Raw genomic sequence first — 18,776 nt, forward strand, 5'->3', positions numbered from 1 at the left:
TGCAAGACTTATTGATGCTTGTCTTGAAGTACTATTCATGAAAAGTCTTTGCTATATGATTCACTTGTTTACTCATGTCATATACATTGTTTTGATCGCTGCATTCACTACATATGCTTTACAAATAGTATGATCAAGGTTATGATGGCATGTCACTCCGTAAATTATCTGTTATCGCTTTACTCGCCGGGACGAGCAGAACTAAGCTTGGGGATGCTGATACGTCTCCGACGTATCGATAATTTCTTATGTTCCATGCCATATTATTGATGTTATCTACATGTTTTATGCACACTTTATGTCATATTCGTGCATTTTCTGGAACTAACCTATTAACAAGATGCCGAAGTGCCGATTCTGTCGTCGCTGTTTTTGGTTTCAGAAATCCTAGTAACGAAATATTCTCGGAATTGGACGAAATCAACGCCCAGGGTCCTATTTCGCCACGAAGCTTCCGTAAGACCGAAGATGAGACGAAGTGGGGCCACGAGGTGGCCACACCCTAGGCGGCGCGGCCCACCCTTGGCCGCGCGGCCCCGTGGTGTGGGCCTCGTGCCGCCTCCCCGACCTGCCCTTCCGCCTACTTAAAGCCTCCGTCGCGAAACCCCCAAGCATCGAGAGCCACGATACGGAAAACCTTATCGAGACGCCGCCGCCAATCCCATCTCGGGGGATTCAGGAGATCGCCTCCGCACCTGCCGGAGAGGGGATTCATCTCCCGGAGGACTCTACGCCGCCATGGTCGCCTCCGGAGTGATGTGTGAGTAGTCTACCCCTGGACTATGGGTCCATAGCAGTAGCTAGATGGTTGTCTTCTCCCCATTGTGCTTAATTGTCGGATCTTGTGAGCTGCCTAACATGATCAAGATCATCTATCTGTAATTCTATATGTTGCGTTTGTTGGGATCCGATGAATAGAGAATACTTGTTATGTTGATTATCAAAGTTATGTCTATGTGTTGTTTATGATCTTGCATGCTCTCCGTTACTAGTAGATGCTCTGGCCAAGTAGATGCTTGTAACTCCAAGAGGGAGTATTTATGCTCGATAGTGGGTTCATGTCTCCGTGAATCTGGGGAAGTGACAGAAATCTCTAAGATTATGGATGTGTTGTTGCCACTAGGGATAAAACATTGGTGCTATGTTCAAGGATGTAGTTACTGATTACATTACGCGCAATACTTAATGCAATTGTCTGTTGTTAGCAACTTAATACTGGAGGGGGTTCGGATGATAACCTGAAGGTGGACTTTTTAGGCATAGATGCATGCTGGATAGCGGTCTATGTACTTTGTCGTAATGCCCAATTAAATCTCACTATACTCATCATAATATGTATGTGCATGGTCATGCCCTCTTTATTTGTCAATTGCCCAACTGTAATTTGTTCACCCAACATGCTATTTATCTTATGGGAGAGACACCTCTAGTGAACTGTGGACCCCGGTCCAATTCTCTATACTGAAATACAATCTACTGCAATACTTTTCTACTGTTTTCTGCAAACAATCATCTTCCACATAATACGGTTAATCCTTTGTTACAGCAAGCCGGTGAGATTGACAACCTCACTGTTTCGTTGGGGCAAAGTACTTTGGTTGTGTTGTGCAGGTTCCACGTTGGCGCCGGAATCTCTGGTGTTGCGCCGCACTACATCCCGCCGCCATCAACCTTCAACGTGCTTCTTGACTCCTACTGGTTCGATTAAACCTTGGTTTCTTACTGAGGGAAACTTGCCGCTGTGCGCATCACACCTTCCTCTTGGGGTTCCGAACGGACGTGTCAACCACACGCATCACCTGACACCTGAAGAGTATGCAACCCTGATGAGTGACACTATTGAGGATGCAACGGAACTCAGACTTTGGTCGTTGGAGAAGATTAAAGAGAACAAAGCCAGGGTAGCTCGGGCATACAATAAGGAGGTGAGACCAAAGGAGTTTCAAGTTGGTGATCTAGTATGGGAAGCCGTGTTGCCACTAGGAACCAAGGATAAAGCATATGGCAAATGGTCTCCTAATTGGCACGGTCCTTACAAAGTCATCCAGGTTCTGAAGGGCAATGCCTACATGCTTGAACAGTTGGATGGTGTGAAGTTCCCAGTGGCCGTCACTGGCCAACATCTCAAGAAGTATTTCCCAAGCATGTGGGATGATGGACAGTGAGATATGGGGGCCGATTTTAAATCGGCCGGTAAAAAATTAATGTGCGTGTGTACATACAAATCACAGCCGATGCACAGACATCGACTTGAGAAAATATGCGAAGACAACAGTATGCTAGTACAGCCGATGCACGGACATCGACTTCAGAATAATAAAAGCCGATGCATTGTTATCGACTCTAGAGGAACAAGCTCAATTGAGCAGGTTAACAGATCGGATTCAGATCAGTGATCATGATATTTGAGATAAATCTCCTAGTGGATTTACTGAGGAGTTGAATCTGTGCAGTTAAGGTTGGGGGATGGTTTGGACATGGGCTGGACCTGTTTGACCATGTGAATAGGCAACTAGTGCAAGCCGATGCCCTGCCATCGGCTCTCTGTACAGCGACTTCGTTCGACAATCGGAAAAGTTGACAAGAAAGCAAAATTAATGGGGAAATACTTCTTCATTGATAATGGGATTTCTTACAAGAGCCGATTGCTCGAGGAAGGAAGAACAAAAGAAAGGTCTATTGACCAATCTACTACTACTAGGCCTATACTAGTAGATCCTAGTCTACGGGCCGTCGCTGCCCTTGTCATCGTCCTCGGAGCTCTCGTCGGCACTGCTGCCGGCGGGCTCCTCGTCGCTGCTCCCGTAGCCCTCTACGGGAGCTTCATCCTCCTCCTCGTCGTCGCTATCGTCGTCATCCCACCAGGTGCGGAGGCGTTTCGCCGGCGGGTAACCCTCGAGGGAGTCGTCGTCGTCTTCCTCCTCCTCTTCCTCAGAAGAGGTGTAACCGTCCCAGGAGAACGAGTCGTCCTCGCTCTTCGACTCCAGCTCCCCATCAGCAAGGAACTGGAGGTCTTCATCTCCGCTGGTCAAGGACTTGTCGTCCTCGGACCAGACGGAGGAGGCGTGGTCCTCCTGATCCCACTCCTCCGGGGCGCGTATGTCCTCCGACGTCGGCTCGCGGGAGGAGGAAGACCGGTAGGAAAGACCGGAGGAGGAAGAGGAGGAAGAGTCCATGGTGGGAGAAGGTTTTTCGAGTGCTACAGAGGAATAGAGGATGAGGAGGGGAAAGAGAAGCGAATTGCTCAATGCGGTTAAATAAAAAGGATACGGTGGAGATTCAGTGCCACAGCAGTTTCCGAGGAAGTGGTGCCCAAAGAAAAAAAAATTTGCCAGGTCACGCGGAGAAGCGGAGGAGGCAAGGCATCATGATGATGGATACTGCGACGGTTCTGCTCTGCCACGACATGACCCGACGAAGGAAAAGCAGAATGATTTTGGAATTGTCATTTCCAAAACCAGGGGGGCATGTGTTATCACCAGAATTTGACCGGATCAGAGGTGGGCCGCGATTGGAGATGGGCTTGAAGGATATAGATGGAAGGAATACATGAATCGGCCTTGTATGCAAAGTTTGGGCTAGTTTGCCCGTGTATCTGTAATATAGTAGGATATGTGTCGATTAGATAGAGTTTGGCTCGTGCCCGGTTGGGATTATTCCCACGTTAGAAAGTCTACGGACTATAAATATGTATCTAGGGTTTATGAAATAAACAACAATCACGTTCACCACAAACCAATCTAGGCGCATCGCCAACTCCCTTGTCTCGAGGGTTTCTTCCGGGTAAGCATCATGCTGCCTAGATCGCATCTTGCGATCTAGGCAGTACACGTTTATTCGCTGTTCATGCGTTGCTCGTGCTGAAGCCTTGTTGATGGCGAGCAACGTAGTTATCTTAGATGTGTTAGGGTTAGCATTGTTCATCGTATCATATGCTGTCGTCGTGCAACCCTTAGACGTCTAGCCGCCCTTACACCTATCTTAGGTGTAAGGGCGGCACCCCGCTTGATCATTATTTAGTAGATCCGATCCGTTATGATTGCTCCTTGTTCTTCAAGGATTAGTTTAATATCTGCATAGTTAGGCCTTACAAACGGGTTGAAGGATCCAGTGGCGCGTAGGGTGTAGTTTGCTAGCCCTAGACAGGATGTTCCGGGGATCAACTTCGTGTTGGTTTTTAGGCCTTGTCTAGGGTCGGTTTACGATCACCGTGCGTGGCCGCCAGGCTCAATTACGAGTAGGATGTTCCGATTATGTGGTGAAAACCCTAAATCGTAGTAGGTCATTTTAGCTTTATATTGATCAAGCAGGACCACCATATATTCGTACACCTCGTACGGATCATGGGTGGATCGGCTCTTTGAGCCGATTCACAGGACAACCTGAGAGCCGATCGAGGCTCATATTTAATGTTTACGTGTATGCCATGCAGGAAACTAAGCGAGGCACATCCATCACCTTCCTGACCAGGTATAGGTTAGGTGGCACGCCCTTGCACCAGCATCGGACGTGCGTGCCGAGTCTTTGCGGGCCGTCGCTCGGAGGGACCAGGGCCAGCCGCAGTCCTGGGAGCCTCCCGGCTCTACTGTGTTGCCCGTCGCTGCTCGCCGGTGGGTTTCTGACCGCAACACAACCTAAAACATCATATATATAAAAAATTAGTTTCAGGCTCTGGTGATTTTTGTCCTAAAGAGGTAGTATATGCAGACCCTAAAGAGCTCAAGAGGCAGAGGGATAGGGAACGCTATGCAAAAAATAAAGATGAAATTTTAAAGCGCCGCCGCCAATCCCGAGAGCTCAAAAAGCAATCAACAGTCCGTATGAATGACGAAAACATGGACCCTGCAGGTCTTCTCTTCTAAACTGACATCATTACTATTCCGTGTTTTCGTAATACAGATTATGGTACATTGCAGAACTAGGTGTTGCAAAATGTTCATAGGTATGGCTACAGTTGTACAGCAAATAGATGCATCCCACAATTCACACACAGGTTCTGCACAATTACATGAGTCCGGAGCTTTGCATATTATCAAGGCTGCAACTCGGAGTGATGTTAATTCTGGGCAAATGTCTAAAGCTTCTACGGAAATTTTAGGGAGCTCACAGCATACTCCACTAAGCAACATAACTAACTACCATATAAATGGTACGTAACCAGCATTAAATTTAAATACTTTACTGCATAAATTTTTGACATGACATCACAACCTAATTGTTTTCATGTTGTATACTACTTTAGCTGTTACGCGGATCGGTTCTGCATACTCCCAGATGTCCAACGATCTTCACATGCCGTGCAACGAGTCAGCTATGTTCGACGACGATAGCAGTGATTGGCTACACAAAAATGATGCATACATGTGGAAAGTGTCTACATCTTCCGGGTTGCATGGCCAAGACAGCTTCGTAACGAACAGTTCGTATTCTGAGAAGAAACGACAACGTGATTGTTCTGAAGAGACACGACAGCGCCATAGGGAACGGTACTCATTAATGCCAGATGGACAGAGGCATGCACGATTGCAGAAGAACCGTGATTATAAAATATCCACTCGGGAAACCAGGTCAGTATCTAGCAAGGATGACATTGTAGCGGTCACAATCTCCTTGCCATGTACACCTATCATACATGCAGAACCCTCAGCAACCCGGCGAACTGGTATTGTTGGCATGCTAATTATGATATTTCCTGACATTTTGTTGCATCTTCCAGGTGAACCTCACACAAACAGCAATGAGGACGCCGATCCTTCGGGGATTTTTGAGCCAACTGAACAAGATGTTGTTTTCGCATGTAAAATTGCAGACTTTAAAAAAAAATGTTTTACCTGTTTAAAAATGATTCTCTCACAGATAACTTGGAAACCATGCAAGAGGAGGAACAAACAATACAGGATGATGACGAGGAGTGCAGGATTTTTAGTGGTATAGGTAAATTACGCCAGAGAATAAATTTATTGCCTCTAAAATTCTAATATAATATTGTGGCACATATATTTTACTCCTAATTATATCTGTGTGCAGGGGATGTGTTCGATTCTTACAGAGTGGCAACTGATGTTCCTCAAGGTAAACAGAATGATGATCCTTATGACTTCGTGTACCACAATCTACCAAAGAAGCATCATGTTTTGAAGCCAGTCAATGACTGCATATATTGTGGAGCAATGAGGCTCCAATATGAGGGCCCCGCGTTCTGTTGCCGAAAAGGAAAAGTCAAGATAGCTACCCCTGAAGTTCCTCAAGAGTTGCGCTTGTTGTTTACAAGTCAGGTTGATGCTGATGCAAAATATTTCAGAAAACACATACGATATTTCAACACCCACTTCTCCTTCACAAGGCTTGGAGTCACCCTTGATAAGACAGTCAGCACTGCGGCGAGAACCGGTGTGTATACATTTGTAGCACAAGGAGCAATGTATTATAAGATGGACGATCTGGTGCCTGGTGGTCAAGGACCTAGACATCTCCAACTCTACTTCTATGATACGGATGAAACATTGGAACATAGAGTAAAGCGCTCTCCAGACCTTGATATCAATATCATACGGAAGATTCTGGAGATACTAGAGGACAACCCATATGTGCAGACCTTTAAGAGCATTGGATCCGTTCCGAACCTAGAAGAATATAGGATATCCCTTAACACAGATATAAGGCTGGACCAGCGAAGGTACAATGCCCCCACAGCTTCCCAGGTTGCAGCGATGTGGGTTGAAGGGAGTGACCCACAAAACACTTTTGATAGGCAAGTTGTCCTCTATGGAAAAGGGGACCGTCCTATTTTTATTAGAGCTTACTATGGTTGCTATGATCCTTTGGCGTATCCATTATTTTTCCCGAGAGGGGAGACGGGATGGAACCACTGGATACCATATGAGACACCACCTAAAGTCGGTCAAGAGGACAACGACGATGACATCGAGCGTGAAGACTTGCAAGGTCTAGATCGGAGTTCAAATGTACTTCTGGAACAAAACACGGATGAGGTAGCAGGTAATTATCCGCATGCTTTTAACTTGTTTGACATTTTATTCTTTGTTTCTGGAGATCAGCAACCAATCATTTCTTTATCCATGTTCTAGACGATGAAGAGAACCACGATGATGATGCAACCGGAGGGTCCAGAAAATTTGTTAGCGCAAGGGAGTACTACTGCTTCAAGCTGCAAGTCAGAAAAGGACTTTTTAACATTATATTGTTTGGTGCACGTGGGTTCCAGCAATGGGCAGTCGACATGTACATCAAGATGGAGACTATGAGACTTGATTTCTTCTCTGATCCTAAGAATCAAAAGAGCATTCGTGCTGATCTATACCAGGTATCATGTTGTTCTCCGTTTCCATTTTATATACACACGCATCGCCCCTTACACATTTAAAAATACCGTGCTAAATGATGTTTTGATTGATTTATTTTCTTAAGGGTGTTGTTGATGTCATGGATGCTGGAGAGACACGTGGTTGTCGGGTTGGTAAGAGAATCGTGCTTCCGAGGACTTTTCCAGGAGGTGATAGAGACATGCAGCGAAGATTCCTTGATGCGATGGCGATAGTCCAACGGTTCGGGAAGCCTGATTAATTTATCACAATGACTTGTACCCCGCACTGGGCCTTGTGGCGAGAGTATACAGGGCCAAATTGCGAAGTATGAAGGATCTCTTGATAAAAAAACATTACTTTGGTGAGGTTGTTGCATATGTCCATGTTACCGAGTTTCAAAAGAGGGGGCTGCCACATGAGCACATGCTTCTGATCATGAGCTCGGATAGCAAGCTAACAAACCCTGACGGATACGACAAGGTGATATCAGCAGAACTTCCTAACAAGGACAAGTACCCTGTATTGCATGCTCTGGTGGTCAAACATATGCCCCATGGACCATGTGGTGCTCTGTTGCGGTCAGAAACCCACCGGCGAGTAGCGACGGGCAACACAGTAGAGCCGGGAACAACTTAGGGCTGCGGCTGGCCCTGGTCCCTCCGAGCGACGGCCCGCAAAGCCTCTGGTACGCACGTCCGATGCTGGTGCAAGGGCGTGCCACCTGACCTATACCTGGTCAGGAAGGTGATGTAGATGCCTCGCTTAGTTTCCTGCATGGCATACACGTAAACATTAAATACGAGCCTCGATCGGCTCTCAGGTTATCCTGTGAATCGGCTCAAGGAGCCGATCCACCCATGATTCGTACGAGGTGCACGAACATATGGTGGTCCTGCTTGATCAAGATAAAGCTAAAACGATCTACGACGATTTAGGGTTTTCACCGCATAATCGGATCATCCTACTCACGATTGGGCCTCGCGGTCACGTACGGTGATCGTAAGCCGGTCCTAGACAAGGCCTAAAAACCAACACGAGGTTGATCCTCGGAACATCCTGTCTAGGGCTAGCAAACGACACCCTACGCGTCGCTGGATCCTCCAACCCTTTGTAAGGCCTAACTATTGCAGATATTAAACTAATCCTTGAAGAACAAGGAGCAACCGTAACGGATCGGATCTACTAAATAATGATCAAGCGGGGTGCCGCCCCTACACCTAAGATAGGTGTAAGGGCGGCTAGATATGCAAGGGTTGCACTACAACAGCATATGATACGAAGAACAATGCTAACCCTAACACATCTAAGATAACTACGTTGCTCGCCATCAAAAAGGCTTCAGTACGAGCAACGCATGAACAACGAGATAAGCTTGTGCTGCCTAGATCGCAAGATGCGATCTAGGCAGCATGATGCTTACCGGTAGAAACCCTCGAGACGAAGGAGTTGGCGATGCGCCGAGATTGATTTGTGGTGAACGTTGGTTGTTGTTTATTTCATAAACCCTAGATACATATTTATAGTCCAGGGGACTTTCTAATTTAGGTGTGCACCTAACCGTGCACAGGTAAAACTCTATCTTTTAATCTAAGATGCGATCTACTATATTACAGATACACGGGCAATCCAGCCCAAACTCTTCGTGCAAGGCCGCTTCAGAGATCTTCCACATGTAATCTTCCAAACCCATCTCCCTTACGGCCCATCTCCTGATTTGGTCAAAATCTGGTGATAACACATGCCCCCCTGGTTTTGGTAATGATAATTTCAAAACCACTCTGCTTTTCCTTCGTCGGGTCATGTCATGGCAGAGCAGAAACGTTGCAGTATCCTTCATCATGATGCCTTGTCTTCTCAACTTCCCTTGCAAAATTTGATAGCTTTAGCATCACTCCCTCGGAAACTGCAATGGCATTAAATCTCCACTAGGCTCCTTCTTTATTTAACTGCGCCGATTGATCATCCCTCTTCATCCCCTTCCTCTGTTCTAGCTATCGGCACCGAAAAAACCCTCTTTCCCTGTAGCAATGTCTTCCTCTTCCTCCGCCTCCTCCGGCCTCTCCCTCCAGTCCTTCTCCTCGAGCGAGCCGGAGTGGAACTTCGATCATGTGCCAGACGGCGACCTGCCTCTGACCGATGGGGAAGACGACCTCAAGTTCCTCATCGAAGGGAAGCTGATAAGCGAAAGCGAAGACGACCTCCATCCTTGGGTGAAACCCACCTCCTCCGACGGGAAGGAGAAAGAAGAAGAAGTAGGGGAAGAAGAGGAAAAGGAGGAGGGCGACCCCTCCTCCCCCGCTAAGCTTCTGCCGGCAAAGCGATTCCGCGCTTGGGCGGACAGTGAGGACGATGATGATGACGAGGAGGAAGAGGAGGAGGATGAATCCTCCTCCTCCATCGGATACCCACCGACAAAGCGCTTCCGCTCTTGGGCGGACAGCGAGGATGATGATGATGACGAGGAAGACGAAGCTCCGGCCGAGGGCTGGGGCAGCAGCGACGAGGAACTTCCTGGGAGCAGCGCCGACGACATCGACGACGGCGACGATGAGGACAGCGACGACTAGTAGAGTAGGACTAGTAGTAGCAGTGCACTAGGCACCAGATCCCCCTTTTGAGAGCCATCGGATCTTTCCTGTAAAGCCGCTCCTTTGAATTGATGATAATTGTTCTTCCAATTTATCTTTCAATTAATCCAATTTCAATCCTTCCGCTTGCCACACCAAGACCGATAGCAACGTATCGGATTTTTCTTCCTTAGACGCCCATGAAGCCGGACTCAGATATCGATTAGACCGTCAGTCAAGCACTTCTCAAATTCAGACTGTGATTTGATACCTGACAATGATATTTCGCAACCCTATAGCCGATGACTGTTCATCGGCCATTTTGAGAATCCAGTCTCCTTATTTTTCTTGCAGCAACAGGACGGTCCAAACCCTGTAAAAGATGACGGCTTCCCTTTCCGGCTCCTCTCCATAGCCTTAGCAGTCTCCTTCTGCAAACAGCTCACCGCCTTCAGAGAAGGTCATGATGCAGGGTCAGCCGATGCAACTCCAATCGGCTCCCAAGAATAGAGCATCTACCAAGTTAGTTGCCCCCCGAGCCTTAATCGAGGCGAGAATATCAGCGAGGATGCTCAGATCAAACAAAGATCAAACAAAAAGGCTTTGACTTCAGGCAATCTGGTACTCTGAGACAGCCACCAGGAAAAGTCAGCCAAACTTGCCCCCATTGATCAGCTTTCTTCCGCTGAACGCCGATGTTGTAGATGACACACCAACAGCTTAATGAGAAAGAGGCTGCCTTGCATGCCAAATTGATGTTACCGCTGAACTGGCGCAAAGGGTTATCGGCTCATTGCAGCCGAGGCTGCTCTCATTGTACATTCCCTCCAAGGAAACATCCTGGCGAAAACCTGAGCCTTGAGCACGTAGCCGGTAGGTCTTGTGTAATTGTACTAGAGTCGATGGCTACGCATCGGCTGTGTATCATGAATTTTTTTTTTACTGGCCGATTTTTCTATCGGCCCCCCAACATTTCGCATGTTCGCTTCACATGTTCACCTGATTAGGTGCCCCCCGAGCCGAATCTGTCAGGGAATTGCAGATATCGGCTCTGTAATTTAGCCAAGGCACCTTATTTGCACGTCGGCTTCGGTAGGACCAATGTTGATTTTTCCTAACTCATCAGCCGACGTAAAACCAGTGCCCAGTAGATCCAAGCAGAACATGTGGTGAGGATAATTTTGGCCGATTGCTGGAATCGGCCTCCATATTGATCGAAGCGCTCAATGAAGGTTTTGTGCTTTTCCTTCATATACCTTTGGGGGCCGATCCCAAGGATCGGCCTCGCCACATTTGCTCATCGGTTTGCTCTTGCTACACGGTCAGGCCAGTGGATAAAACCAGCCTAACCCTTCCCTTCGTCACGTCGATGCGCTCGCAGTCGTCCAAATTGGGTGCTTCGTGTAATCCTGGAGCACTAAGCTCCGTCGGAAGGACGAGCACCATGTTTGTGCCAGCCGAGGTATCATCATCGGCTTTCCTTTGCTTGGGGCGCCACTCCATTTTCCGTGGTCGACCCTCTTCATCCAGGGTTCGCTGAATCTTCGCGGCCAGATCAGGCCGCGCATTTCTTAGCGTGTGCAGATATAACCTTTCGGCTTCCTCCAAGCCGCGCAATCGCTGAACCCTACGCTTTTGGGAACGGCTGAGTCCATCAGGGCACCACCTTGGCCGGTGGTACCTGTCTTCTTCTTCTTCTCCCTCGTCTTCCAGATCCTCGAGATCTTCCGTCTGAGGGGACTCAGCGCGTTTGCTTCGAGGCGGGAGAGGCCCTAAGCATTGGAACACAGACACGTTGGCTGCCTCCTTCTTCTTCTGGTTACATTCTGGGCAATTGCCGATTGTAGGCAATCGGTTCATTCCTGAATCCCAGCAGTGTCTGAAGAAGGGGCAGTCCCAGTGCCTATCTTCGTCGTCCCGCTCCCTCGACTTTTCCTTGGCACGGCGCTCATACTCCTCCTCATCGCGATCATGCCGACGATGTCTCCTGGCTTCTCTATCCAGACGATCTCTATCATCATCGTCGCTGGATCATCGGCGTTGGCTATATTGACTCACATACTTGTTGAGGAGGTGATCAGAGAGAGGTCGCTGATATCTTATGTTCTTCACTTCTCCCTCTGTGACGTAGCGCTTGCCATCGTGACGGAGCCGATCGCGTGGAGCGGCCTCCTCTGTGTCCTTGCTATGAGAGCAGCTGCCCTCGTCTCCATCCTTGCCAGAGTGGTGCCCAGGTCCTACCATGTTGATACTGAACGAGGATCCTGGCTGGCAACCTTCAGGGTAAGTGCACTCCACCATGTTAACGGCGGGAAGGGGTGAGTGTCGACCTTCATGGCGTATCTGGTTGAAAATCGACGTCCTTGTTCTATCGCCATTTGGATCTGCTGACGCCACACCCTACAGTCGTTGGTGGCATGGGAGAGCGAGTTATGCCATTTGCAGTATGGCTTTCCGTTCAGCTCCTGTACCGTGGGGAATTTGAGGCCTTTGGGTATCTTCAACTGCTTCTCCTTGAGTAGGAGGTCGAAGATTTGCTCAGTTTTGGTCACGTCAAAATCAAACCCTCTGGGCGGACCTGGTGGCTTAACCCATTTGCAGGACACGGGGGTTGCCCCCCGAGTCCATTCAGCCACTGCTACCTCTTGATCTCCCGCAGAGCCTTCGTCTTCATCCGCCTCAACCAGGACTACCGCACGCTTGAATTTGTCCTGGTACAAGTCTGGATGGCGCTGTTCATATGCTGACAGTTTCTGAACCATGTGCGCCAGTGAAGGGTAGTCTGCTTGGGAAGCCATATCCTTGATTTGTGAGGCAAGGCCCACCACTGCCAACTCGATCGCTTCTTTTTCGCCACACGAGCCGAATAACATCGGTTCCTTAGATTTCTCGAAGCGCTGGATGTATTCTGCCACGCTTTCTCCACGCTTCGACGTATTTGAGCTAGATCGGCCATGCCGGCCTCAAGCTTCGAGTGAAACTGCATGTGGAACTGTTCTTCCAACTGCTTCCAAGTCCGGATCGAGTCCGGTGGCAACGAAGTGTACCACCCGAAAGCCGATCCCGTGAGGGACTGTGCGAAGAACCTCACGCGTAGTGGATCCGACGCTGAGGCTGTTCCTAGCTGTGCCAAATATCATCTCACATGCTCGATGGAGCTGGAACCATCTGATCCACTGAACTTGGAGAAGTCAGGGAGCCGATACTTGGGTGGTAGCGGGACCAACTCGTATTCATCGGGGTACGGCTTGGAATAGCCGATTGTCCTCCTTTTCGGCACCATGCCGAACTGGTCCCTCAGGATCGTACTGATCTGATCCGCGGTGCTGGCCGGCAGGAGTCGAACTCTGAAGATTCGCCGGGGTGGCGTACTTAGCCAGCCATGCTTGCTTTTCCAGCTCTGAGCCAACTGCAGGAGCTGAGCTCTGGAGGTTCGTCGGGGTGGCATATCTAGCTAGCCACGTCTGCTTCTCAAGATCTGTTGCTGACGTTCCTCCTGCTTTCCTAGAAGTCCCTGCTGTCGCGGCCTGGTTTGTGAGCGCCCGCCATCGCAGCCTCGGCACGTATGTGCACATGTACCCGTGAGGGATCTCCTTAGGCGCCTCATGCAAGAACTGGCAGTCACTAGGGTCACCACCGATCTTGTAGACGACGAATGCCGGTGAATTCGGCACTTCTGGTGCTGCCAACGCAAATGGCAGTGGTGGACGGGACTGGAGTGGCATCTCTCCTTGGTGTGTCCCGAGAGCTGGTCCTGACGGAGAGTACTGGTGCCTCATGATCTCCTGGATCACCCGGAGAGCGACACGCTCCAAAGTGTTCACCAGGTTCTCAGAGTGGCGGTGCAGCGAGTGAGCCACCATGTAGTTGATCTCCTGACGTAGGGACCTGGTGCGTTCTTCTGACGGGGCAGAGAGGTCTATCCCATCGAGCGCACCATCAGGCGAGAACCCCTTCCACCGATGCCATGTGAACGGGTTCGTGGAAAAGAGCCGATGAGGTCGGCTTCGAGGATTGCTTTGACCTCGTCATACTTCTTCTTGAGCTCGTCGGTCGGATCCTCGTACGTGGATCGGAGTGCCGTCCGCCATCTCAGATGTAGATGGCGATGTGGTTGATGTCGAAGCTTGTCCCACCGGGCGTGCTGTAATGTGTTGCGGTCGTAAACCCACCGGCGAGTAGCGACGGGCAACACAAGAGAGCCGGAACAACTTAGGGCTGCGGCTGGCCCTGGTCCCTCCGAGCGACGGCCCGCAAAGCCTCTGGTACGCACGTCCGATGCTGGTGCAAGGGCGTGCCACCTGACCTATACCTGGTCAGGAAGGTGATGTAGATGCCTCGCTTAGTTTCCTGCATGGCATACACGTAAACATTAAATACGAGCCTCGATCGGCTCTCAGGTTATCATGTGAATCGGCTCAAGGAGCCGATCCACCCATGATTCGTACGAGGTGCACGAACATATGGTGGTCCTGCTTGATCAAGATAAAGCTAAAACGATCTACGATGATTTAGGGTTTTCACCGCATAATCGGATCATCCTACTCACGATTGGGCCTCGCGGTCACGTACGGTGATCGTAAGCCGGTCCTAGACAAGGCCTAAAAACCAACACGAGGTTGATCCTCGGAACATCCTGTCTAGGGCTAGCAAACGACACCCTACGCGTCGCTGGATCCTCCAACCCTTTGTAAGGCCTAACTATTGCAGATATTAAACTAATCCTTGAAGAACAAGGAGCAACCGTAACGGATCGGATCTACTAAATAATGATCAAGCGGGGTGCCGCCCCTACACCTAAGATAGGTGTAAGGGCGGCTAGATATGCAAGGGTTGCACTACGACAGCATATGATACGAAGAACAATGCTAACCCTAACACATCTAAGATAACTACGTTGCTCGCCATCAAAAAGGCTTCAGTACGAGCAACGCATGAACAACGAGATAAGCTTGTGCTGCCTAGATCGCAAGATGCGATCTAGGCAGCATGATGCTTACCGGTAGAAACCCTCGAGACGAAGGAGTTGGCGATGCGCCGAGATTGATTTGTGGTGAACGTTGGTTGTTGTTTATTTCATAAACCCTAGATACATATTTATAGTCCAGGGGACTTTCTAATTTAGGTGTGCACCTAACCGTGCACGGGTAAAACTCTATCTTTTAATCTAAGATGCGATCTACTATATTACAGATACACGGGCAATCCAGCCCAAACTCTTCGTGCAAGGCCGCTTCAGAGATCTTCCACATGTAATCTTCCAAACCCATCTCCCTTACGGCCCATCTCCTGATTTGGTCAAAATCTGGTGATAACATGCTCTTAGGAAAAATTGTCCCTGCATGATAGATGGTCAATGTCGGTTTAGCTATCCTCGGCAGTTTTGTGATGCCACACAACAAGGAAAGGACTCATATCCTATCTATAGGAGGAGGCACGATGGTCATCAAGTGAAGGTCAGAAGAGCAGAGCTGGATAATAGATGGGTTGTCCCATACAACCCTGGTCTGCTTATGCGGTATAATTGTCACATCAATGTTGAAGCTTGCTCTAGCATAAAGGCAGTGAAGTATTTATTCAAGTACATCTATAAAGGACATGATCGTGCCTCATTCTCAGTCGATCCAGCGGTAGAGAATGATGGTCAAGTAATCAATGAGATTAAACAATATAGGGATGCTAGGTTCGTGGGGCCACATGAGTCTATCACCAGGATTTGCGGTTTCCCAATGTTCGGTGTCTCTCCCTCTGTTCTCCAACTGCAACTTCATTTGGAAGATATGCAGCCTGTCACATTCAGAGATGGCGATAATCTTGATGACATCATCAACCGGCCCTCTTCTTCCAGTACCATGCTCACTGAATATTTCAAGATGAACCTGGTGGATCCTTTTGCGAGGAACTTCTTGTACAAAGAGTTCCCAGAATTCTACCGGTGGATCAAGGGTGAGAAGAAGTGGCAGAAAAGAAAATTAATGGGGCGGGGGCAGATTGGAAGAATTGTCTATGCGCATCCTGCTGAAGGTGAGAGGTACTTCCTTAGAGTGCTCATGAATCATGTGAGAGGTGCAACATCATTTCAGGATTTGAAAAGTGTAAATGGCAGGCCTTGCATGACTTTCAGAGAATCATGTGAGCGAAGAGGTCTCATAGAGACCGACAAGTCAATTGATGATTGCTTGACCGAGGCAGCTACTTTCCAAATGCCGTATGCTCTAAGAAGGCTTTTTGCAACTATTCTGGTGTTCTGCGAGGTCACCCAAATCCGATCACTGTGGGAGAAGCACCTTGAGTCAATGTCTGAGGACTATCGTCGTAACCAGCCCAACCAGGCCGCACTAGAGCAGATGGTCCTTAGAGACATTAGGGATCTGGTGCATTCCATGGGAAAAGATATTAGCAGTTATGGACTCCTGGATTTGGATCTGGTGGATGATGAGTGTTCGAATGGAGATTCCAGAGAGGTACAAGAGGAGTTGTCGGTTACTTTTGACAAAGAAGACAGAAACATGTTTACATCTCTTAACAAAGAGCAGCGTGCTGGTTTTGATGAAATCCTCTCTCATGTTCTCAACAAAAGGAGCCAGATTTTCTTTGTTGATGGTCCTGGTGGCACAGGAAAGACATATCTATACAAAGCACTCCTTGCAAAGGTCCGTTCCCTAGGTCAAATAGCTATTGCTATAGCTACATCTGGCATAGCGGCATCGATCATGCCTGGTGGGTGCACCGGTCATTCCAGGTTTAAAATTCCGATTAGGCTCACAGACAGCATCACATGCAATTTCACCAAGCAAAGTGGTACCGCAAAGCTGCTCCGTAGGGCATCTTTAATAATCTGGGACGAAGTTGCCATGACAAAGCGCCAAACTGTTGAGACGCTTGATAGGTCCTTACAGGACATCATGGGATCCGATTTACCTTTTGGGGGGAAAGTCGTGGTGTTTGGAGGAGATTTTAGGCAGGTCCTTCCCGTTGTAACACGTGGGACAAGAGCTCAAATCACTGATGCTACGCTACAGAGGTCTTATTTATGGGATAAGATTAGAAAGATACGCCTCACGCGCAATATGAGGGCACAGACCGATCAGTGGTTCTCCGAGTACCTACTGAGAATAGGCAATGGAACAGAAGAGACAATCGGTGGTGACTATTTGCGTCTTCCGGATGACATAGTTATTCCTTTCACTCCTACCGACGAACCAGTTAACAAGCTTATTGAAGATGTGTTCCCATCGCTTCATGAGAACGCCACATGTGGACCCTACATGAGTGCACGTGCCATTCTTTCAACGATCATGAGAACGCCACATGTGGACCCTACATGAGTGCATGTGCCATTCTTTCAATGAAGAATGATCATGTGGACAATCTGAATAAAAAGATGATTGACCGATTTCCTGGCCAGGCAAGGGTATATTATAGCTTTGACTCTGTCGAGGATGATGCACGCAATAACTACCCACTAGACTATCTCAACTCACTCACTCCAAATGGCCTGCCCCCGCATGATTTGAAACTCAAAATCAATTGTCCCGTCATTCTACTCCGGAATCTCGATCCGCACAATGGGCTGTGCAATGGAACAAGACTGATGATTAGAGCATTCCAGGATAACGCAATTGACGCCGAGATTGTCGGTGGACAACATGCTGGAAATAGAGTGTTCATACCGAGGATCCCTTTGTCGCCCTCGGAGGACATTTCACTTCCTTTCAAGTTTAAGAGGAAACCCCGTCCGGTTGAGCTTTGCAATGACCATCAACAAAGCCCAGGGGCAAACCATTCCGACCGTTGGTATTTACCTCCCAGAGCCTGTATTCTCCCATGGCCAGCTTTATGTTGCACTTTCAAGGGGTGTGTCAAGGCAGACCACTCGGATTTTGGCCAAGCCAAATATAGACATAGACCCCACTGGAAAAAGCACAAAGAACATTGTGTACAGGGATGTATTGGAGGGATAGAACAGGTTTGTTCATCCTTTAGGCTGGTCTTTTCTTCTTATATACTTCTATTTCTCAAGTTTCATCTGCTAGGATTTATAAGGTATAAGTTTTGGGATGGTATAGAAAGAAAAGGTGTTTGTAAAAACTTTAAACTCTATTTTGCTTATGAAAGTTACCAGTTCACATCTTTTATTGATCTGCCCTGTTATGGGACAACTTAGATTTTATTTTGAGGAAACACGGCATGTGTTCTGCCAAGTTAGCGAAAGTTTAATTTCAGTTACAAACTAGAGAGGGAATAGCTGACACAGAACAGAACAGACAAAAACAAAGCAAAAATATAGCAGGCTCAGCCAATAAGTCGACTACTGGCTAATATCAGGCTGCCTGCATGGCTCATCTCCTCTACCTTTTTCCTGCAAGTAAGTTCCCAGCAGCATATAACTGTTCTTGGGAAATTCTAGGAGCTAACGCTCATGCATTACAGTCAACATTTTTTTCAAATGTACCAAGCCTCCTTATATAGCCACCATCAATATAATACTGATGATAACTTCAATCCCAAGCAGAGTCCTCTAGATTTGATTAAATGGAGCTAAGATTGTGAGTTTCAGATTTTGCTTATCAATCTACTTACTCCGTCCTAAAATAAGTGACTCAACTTTTTCTAGATCCGGAGGTATCTATAATTAAAATACATCTAGATACATCTGCATTTAGACAAAGTTGAGTCACTTATTTATGAATGGAGTGAGTATATGTTCTGCTAATTTTTGGTAGTCTAAACGTGCAGCTCATAAATCGTTTTTCTTATGCTACTCAGTCTAAGGTCACATACAAGTTATTTTCTGTGTTCCGCAGGTCCCAGGAGAAGTGTGCTGCCTGTAAGAAGATTCTGCACCCATTGGAGAAGGTAAAAAGGTTCCAAACAAGTTATC

At 48.0% G+C, this 18,776-nt stretch overlaps 2 protein-coding genes and 1 long non-coding RNA gene across 3 annotated transcripts in view; 2 read left to right on the forward strand and 1 right to left on the reverse strand.

Annotated features, from left to right (window-relative positions):
* The window catches only part of LOC127326923 (uncharacterized), a 59,293-nt gene extending 53,625 nt beyond the window's left edge, over positions 1-5,668 (reverse strand). Inside the window, exon 1 of the long non-coding RNA XR_007868215.2 lies at positions 4,635-5,668. This is a non-coding gene — a long non-coding RNA (uncharacterized lncRNA). The remainder of the gene's footprint in view (positions 1-4,634) is intronic.
* Positions 5,669-5,870: 202 nt separating this feature from the next.
* LOC139834299 (uncharacterized) lies at positions 5,871-7,584 on the forward strand. Its single transcript, XM_071824774.1, has 4 exons — positions 5,871-5,934; positions 6,028-6,999; positions 7,089-7,324; positions 7,429-7,584. The coding sequence occupies exons 1-4, from the start codon at positions 5,871-5,873 to the stop codon at positions 7,582-7,584; spliced, it is 1,428 nt and encodes a 475-aa protein (XP_071680875.1).
* An 8,088-nt stretch (positions 7,585-15,672) lies between these two features.
* Positions 15,673-17,220, forward strand: LOC127338187 (uncharacterized). Its single transcript, XM_051364410.1, has one exon. The coding sequence runs from the start codon at positions 15,673-15,675 to the stop codon at positions 17,218-17,220; it is 1,548 nt and encodes a 515-aa protein (XP_051220370.1).
* The last annotated feature ends 1,556 nt before the right edge of the window (positions 17,221-18,776 follow it).

This window comes from Lolium perenne, chromosome 1 (assembly GCF_019359855.2).
Source record: "Lolium perenne isolate Kyuss_39 chromosome 1, Kyuss_2.0, whole genome shotgun sequence".
Lineage (NCBI taxonomy): Eukaryota > Viridiplantae > Streptophyta > Magnoliopsida > Poales > Poaceae > Lolium > Lolium perenne.

Bases quoted from the DNA above. Each gene is read 5' to 3' on its own strand.
- LOC127338187 (XM_051364410.1), top strand. From the start codon at position 15,673: ATGCAGCCTGTCACATTCAGAGATGGCGATAATCTTGATGACATCATC.
- LOC139834299 (XM_071824774.1), top strand. From the start codon at position 5,871: ATGCAAGAGGAGGAACAAACAATACAGGATGATGACGAGGAGTGCAGG. The intron at 5,935-6,027 runs GTAAATTACGCC...ATCTGTGTGCAG, and splicing joins CAGGATTTTTAGTGGTATAG to GGGATGTGTTCGATTCTTAC. The intron at 7,000-7,088 runs GTAATTATCCGC...TCCATGTTCTAG, and splicing joins AAACACGGATGAGGTAGCAG to ACGATGAAGAGAACCACGAT.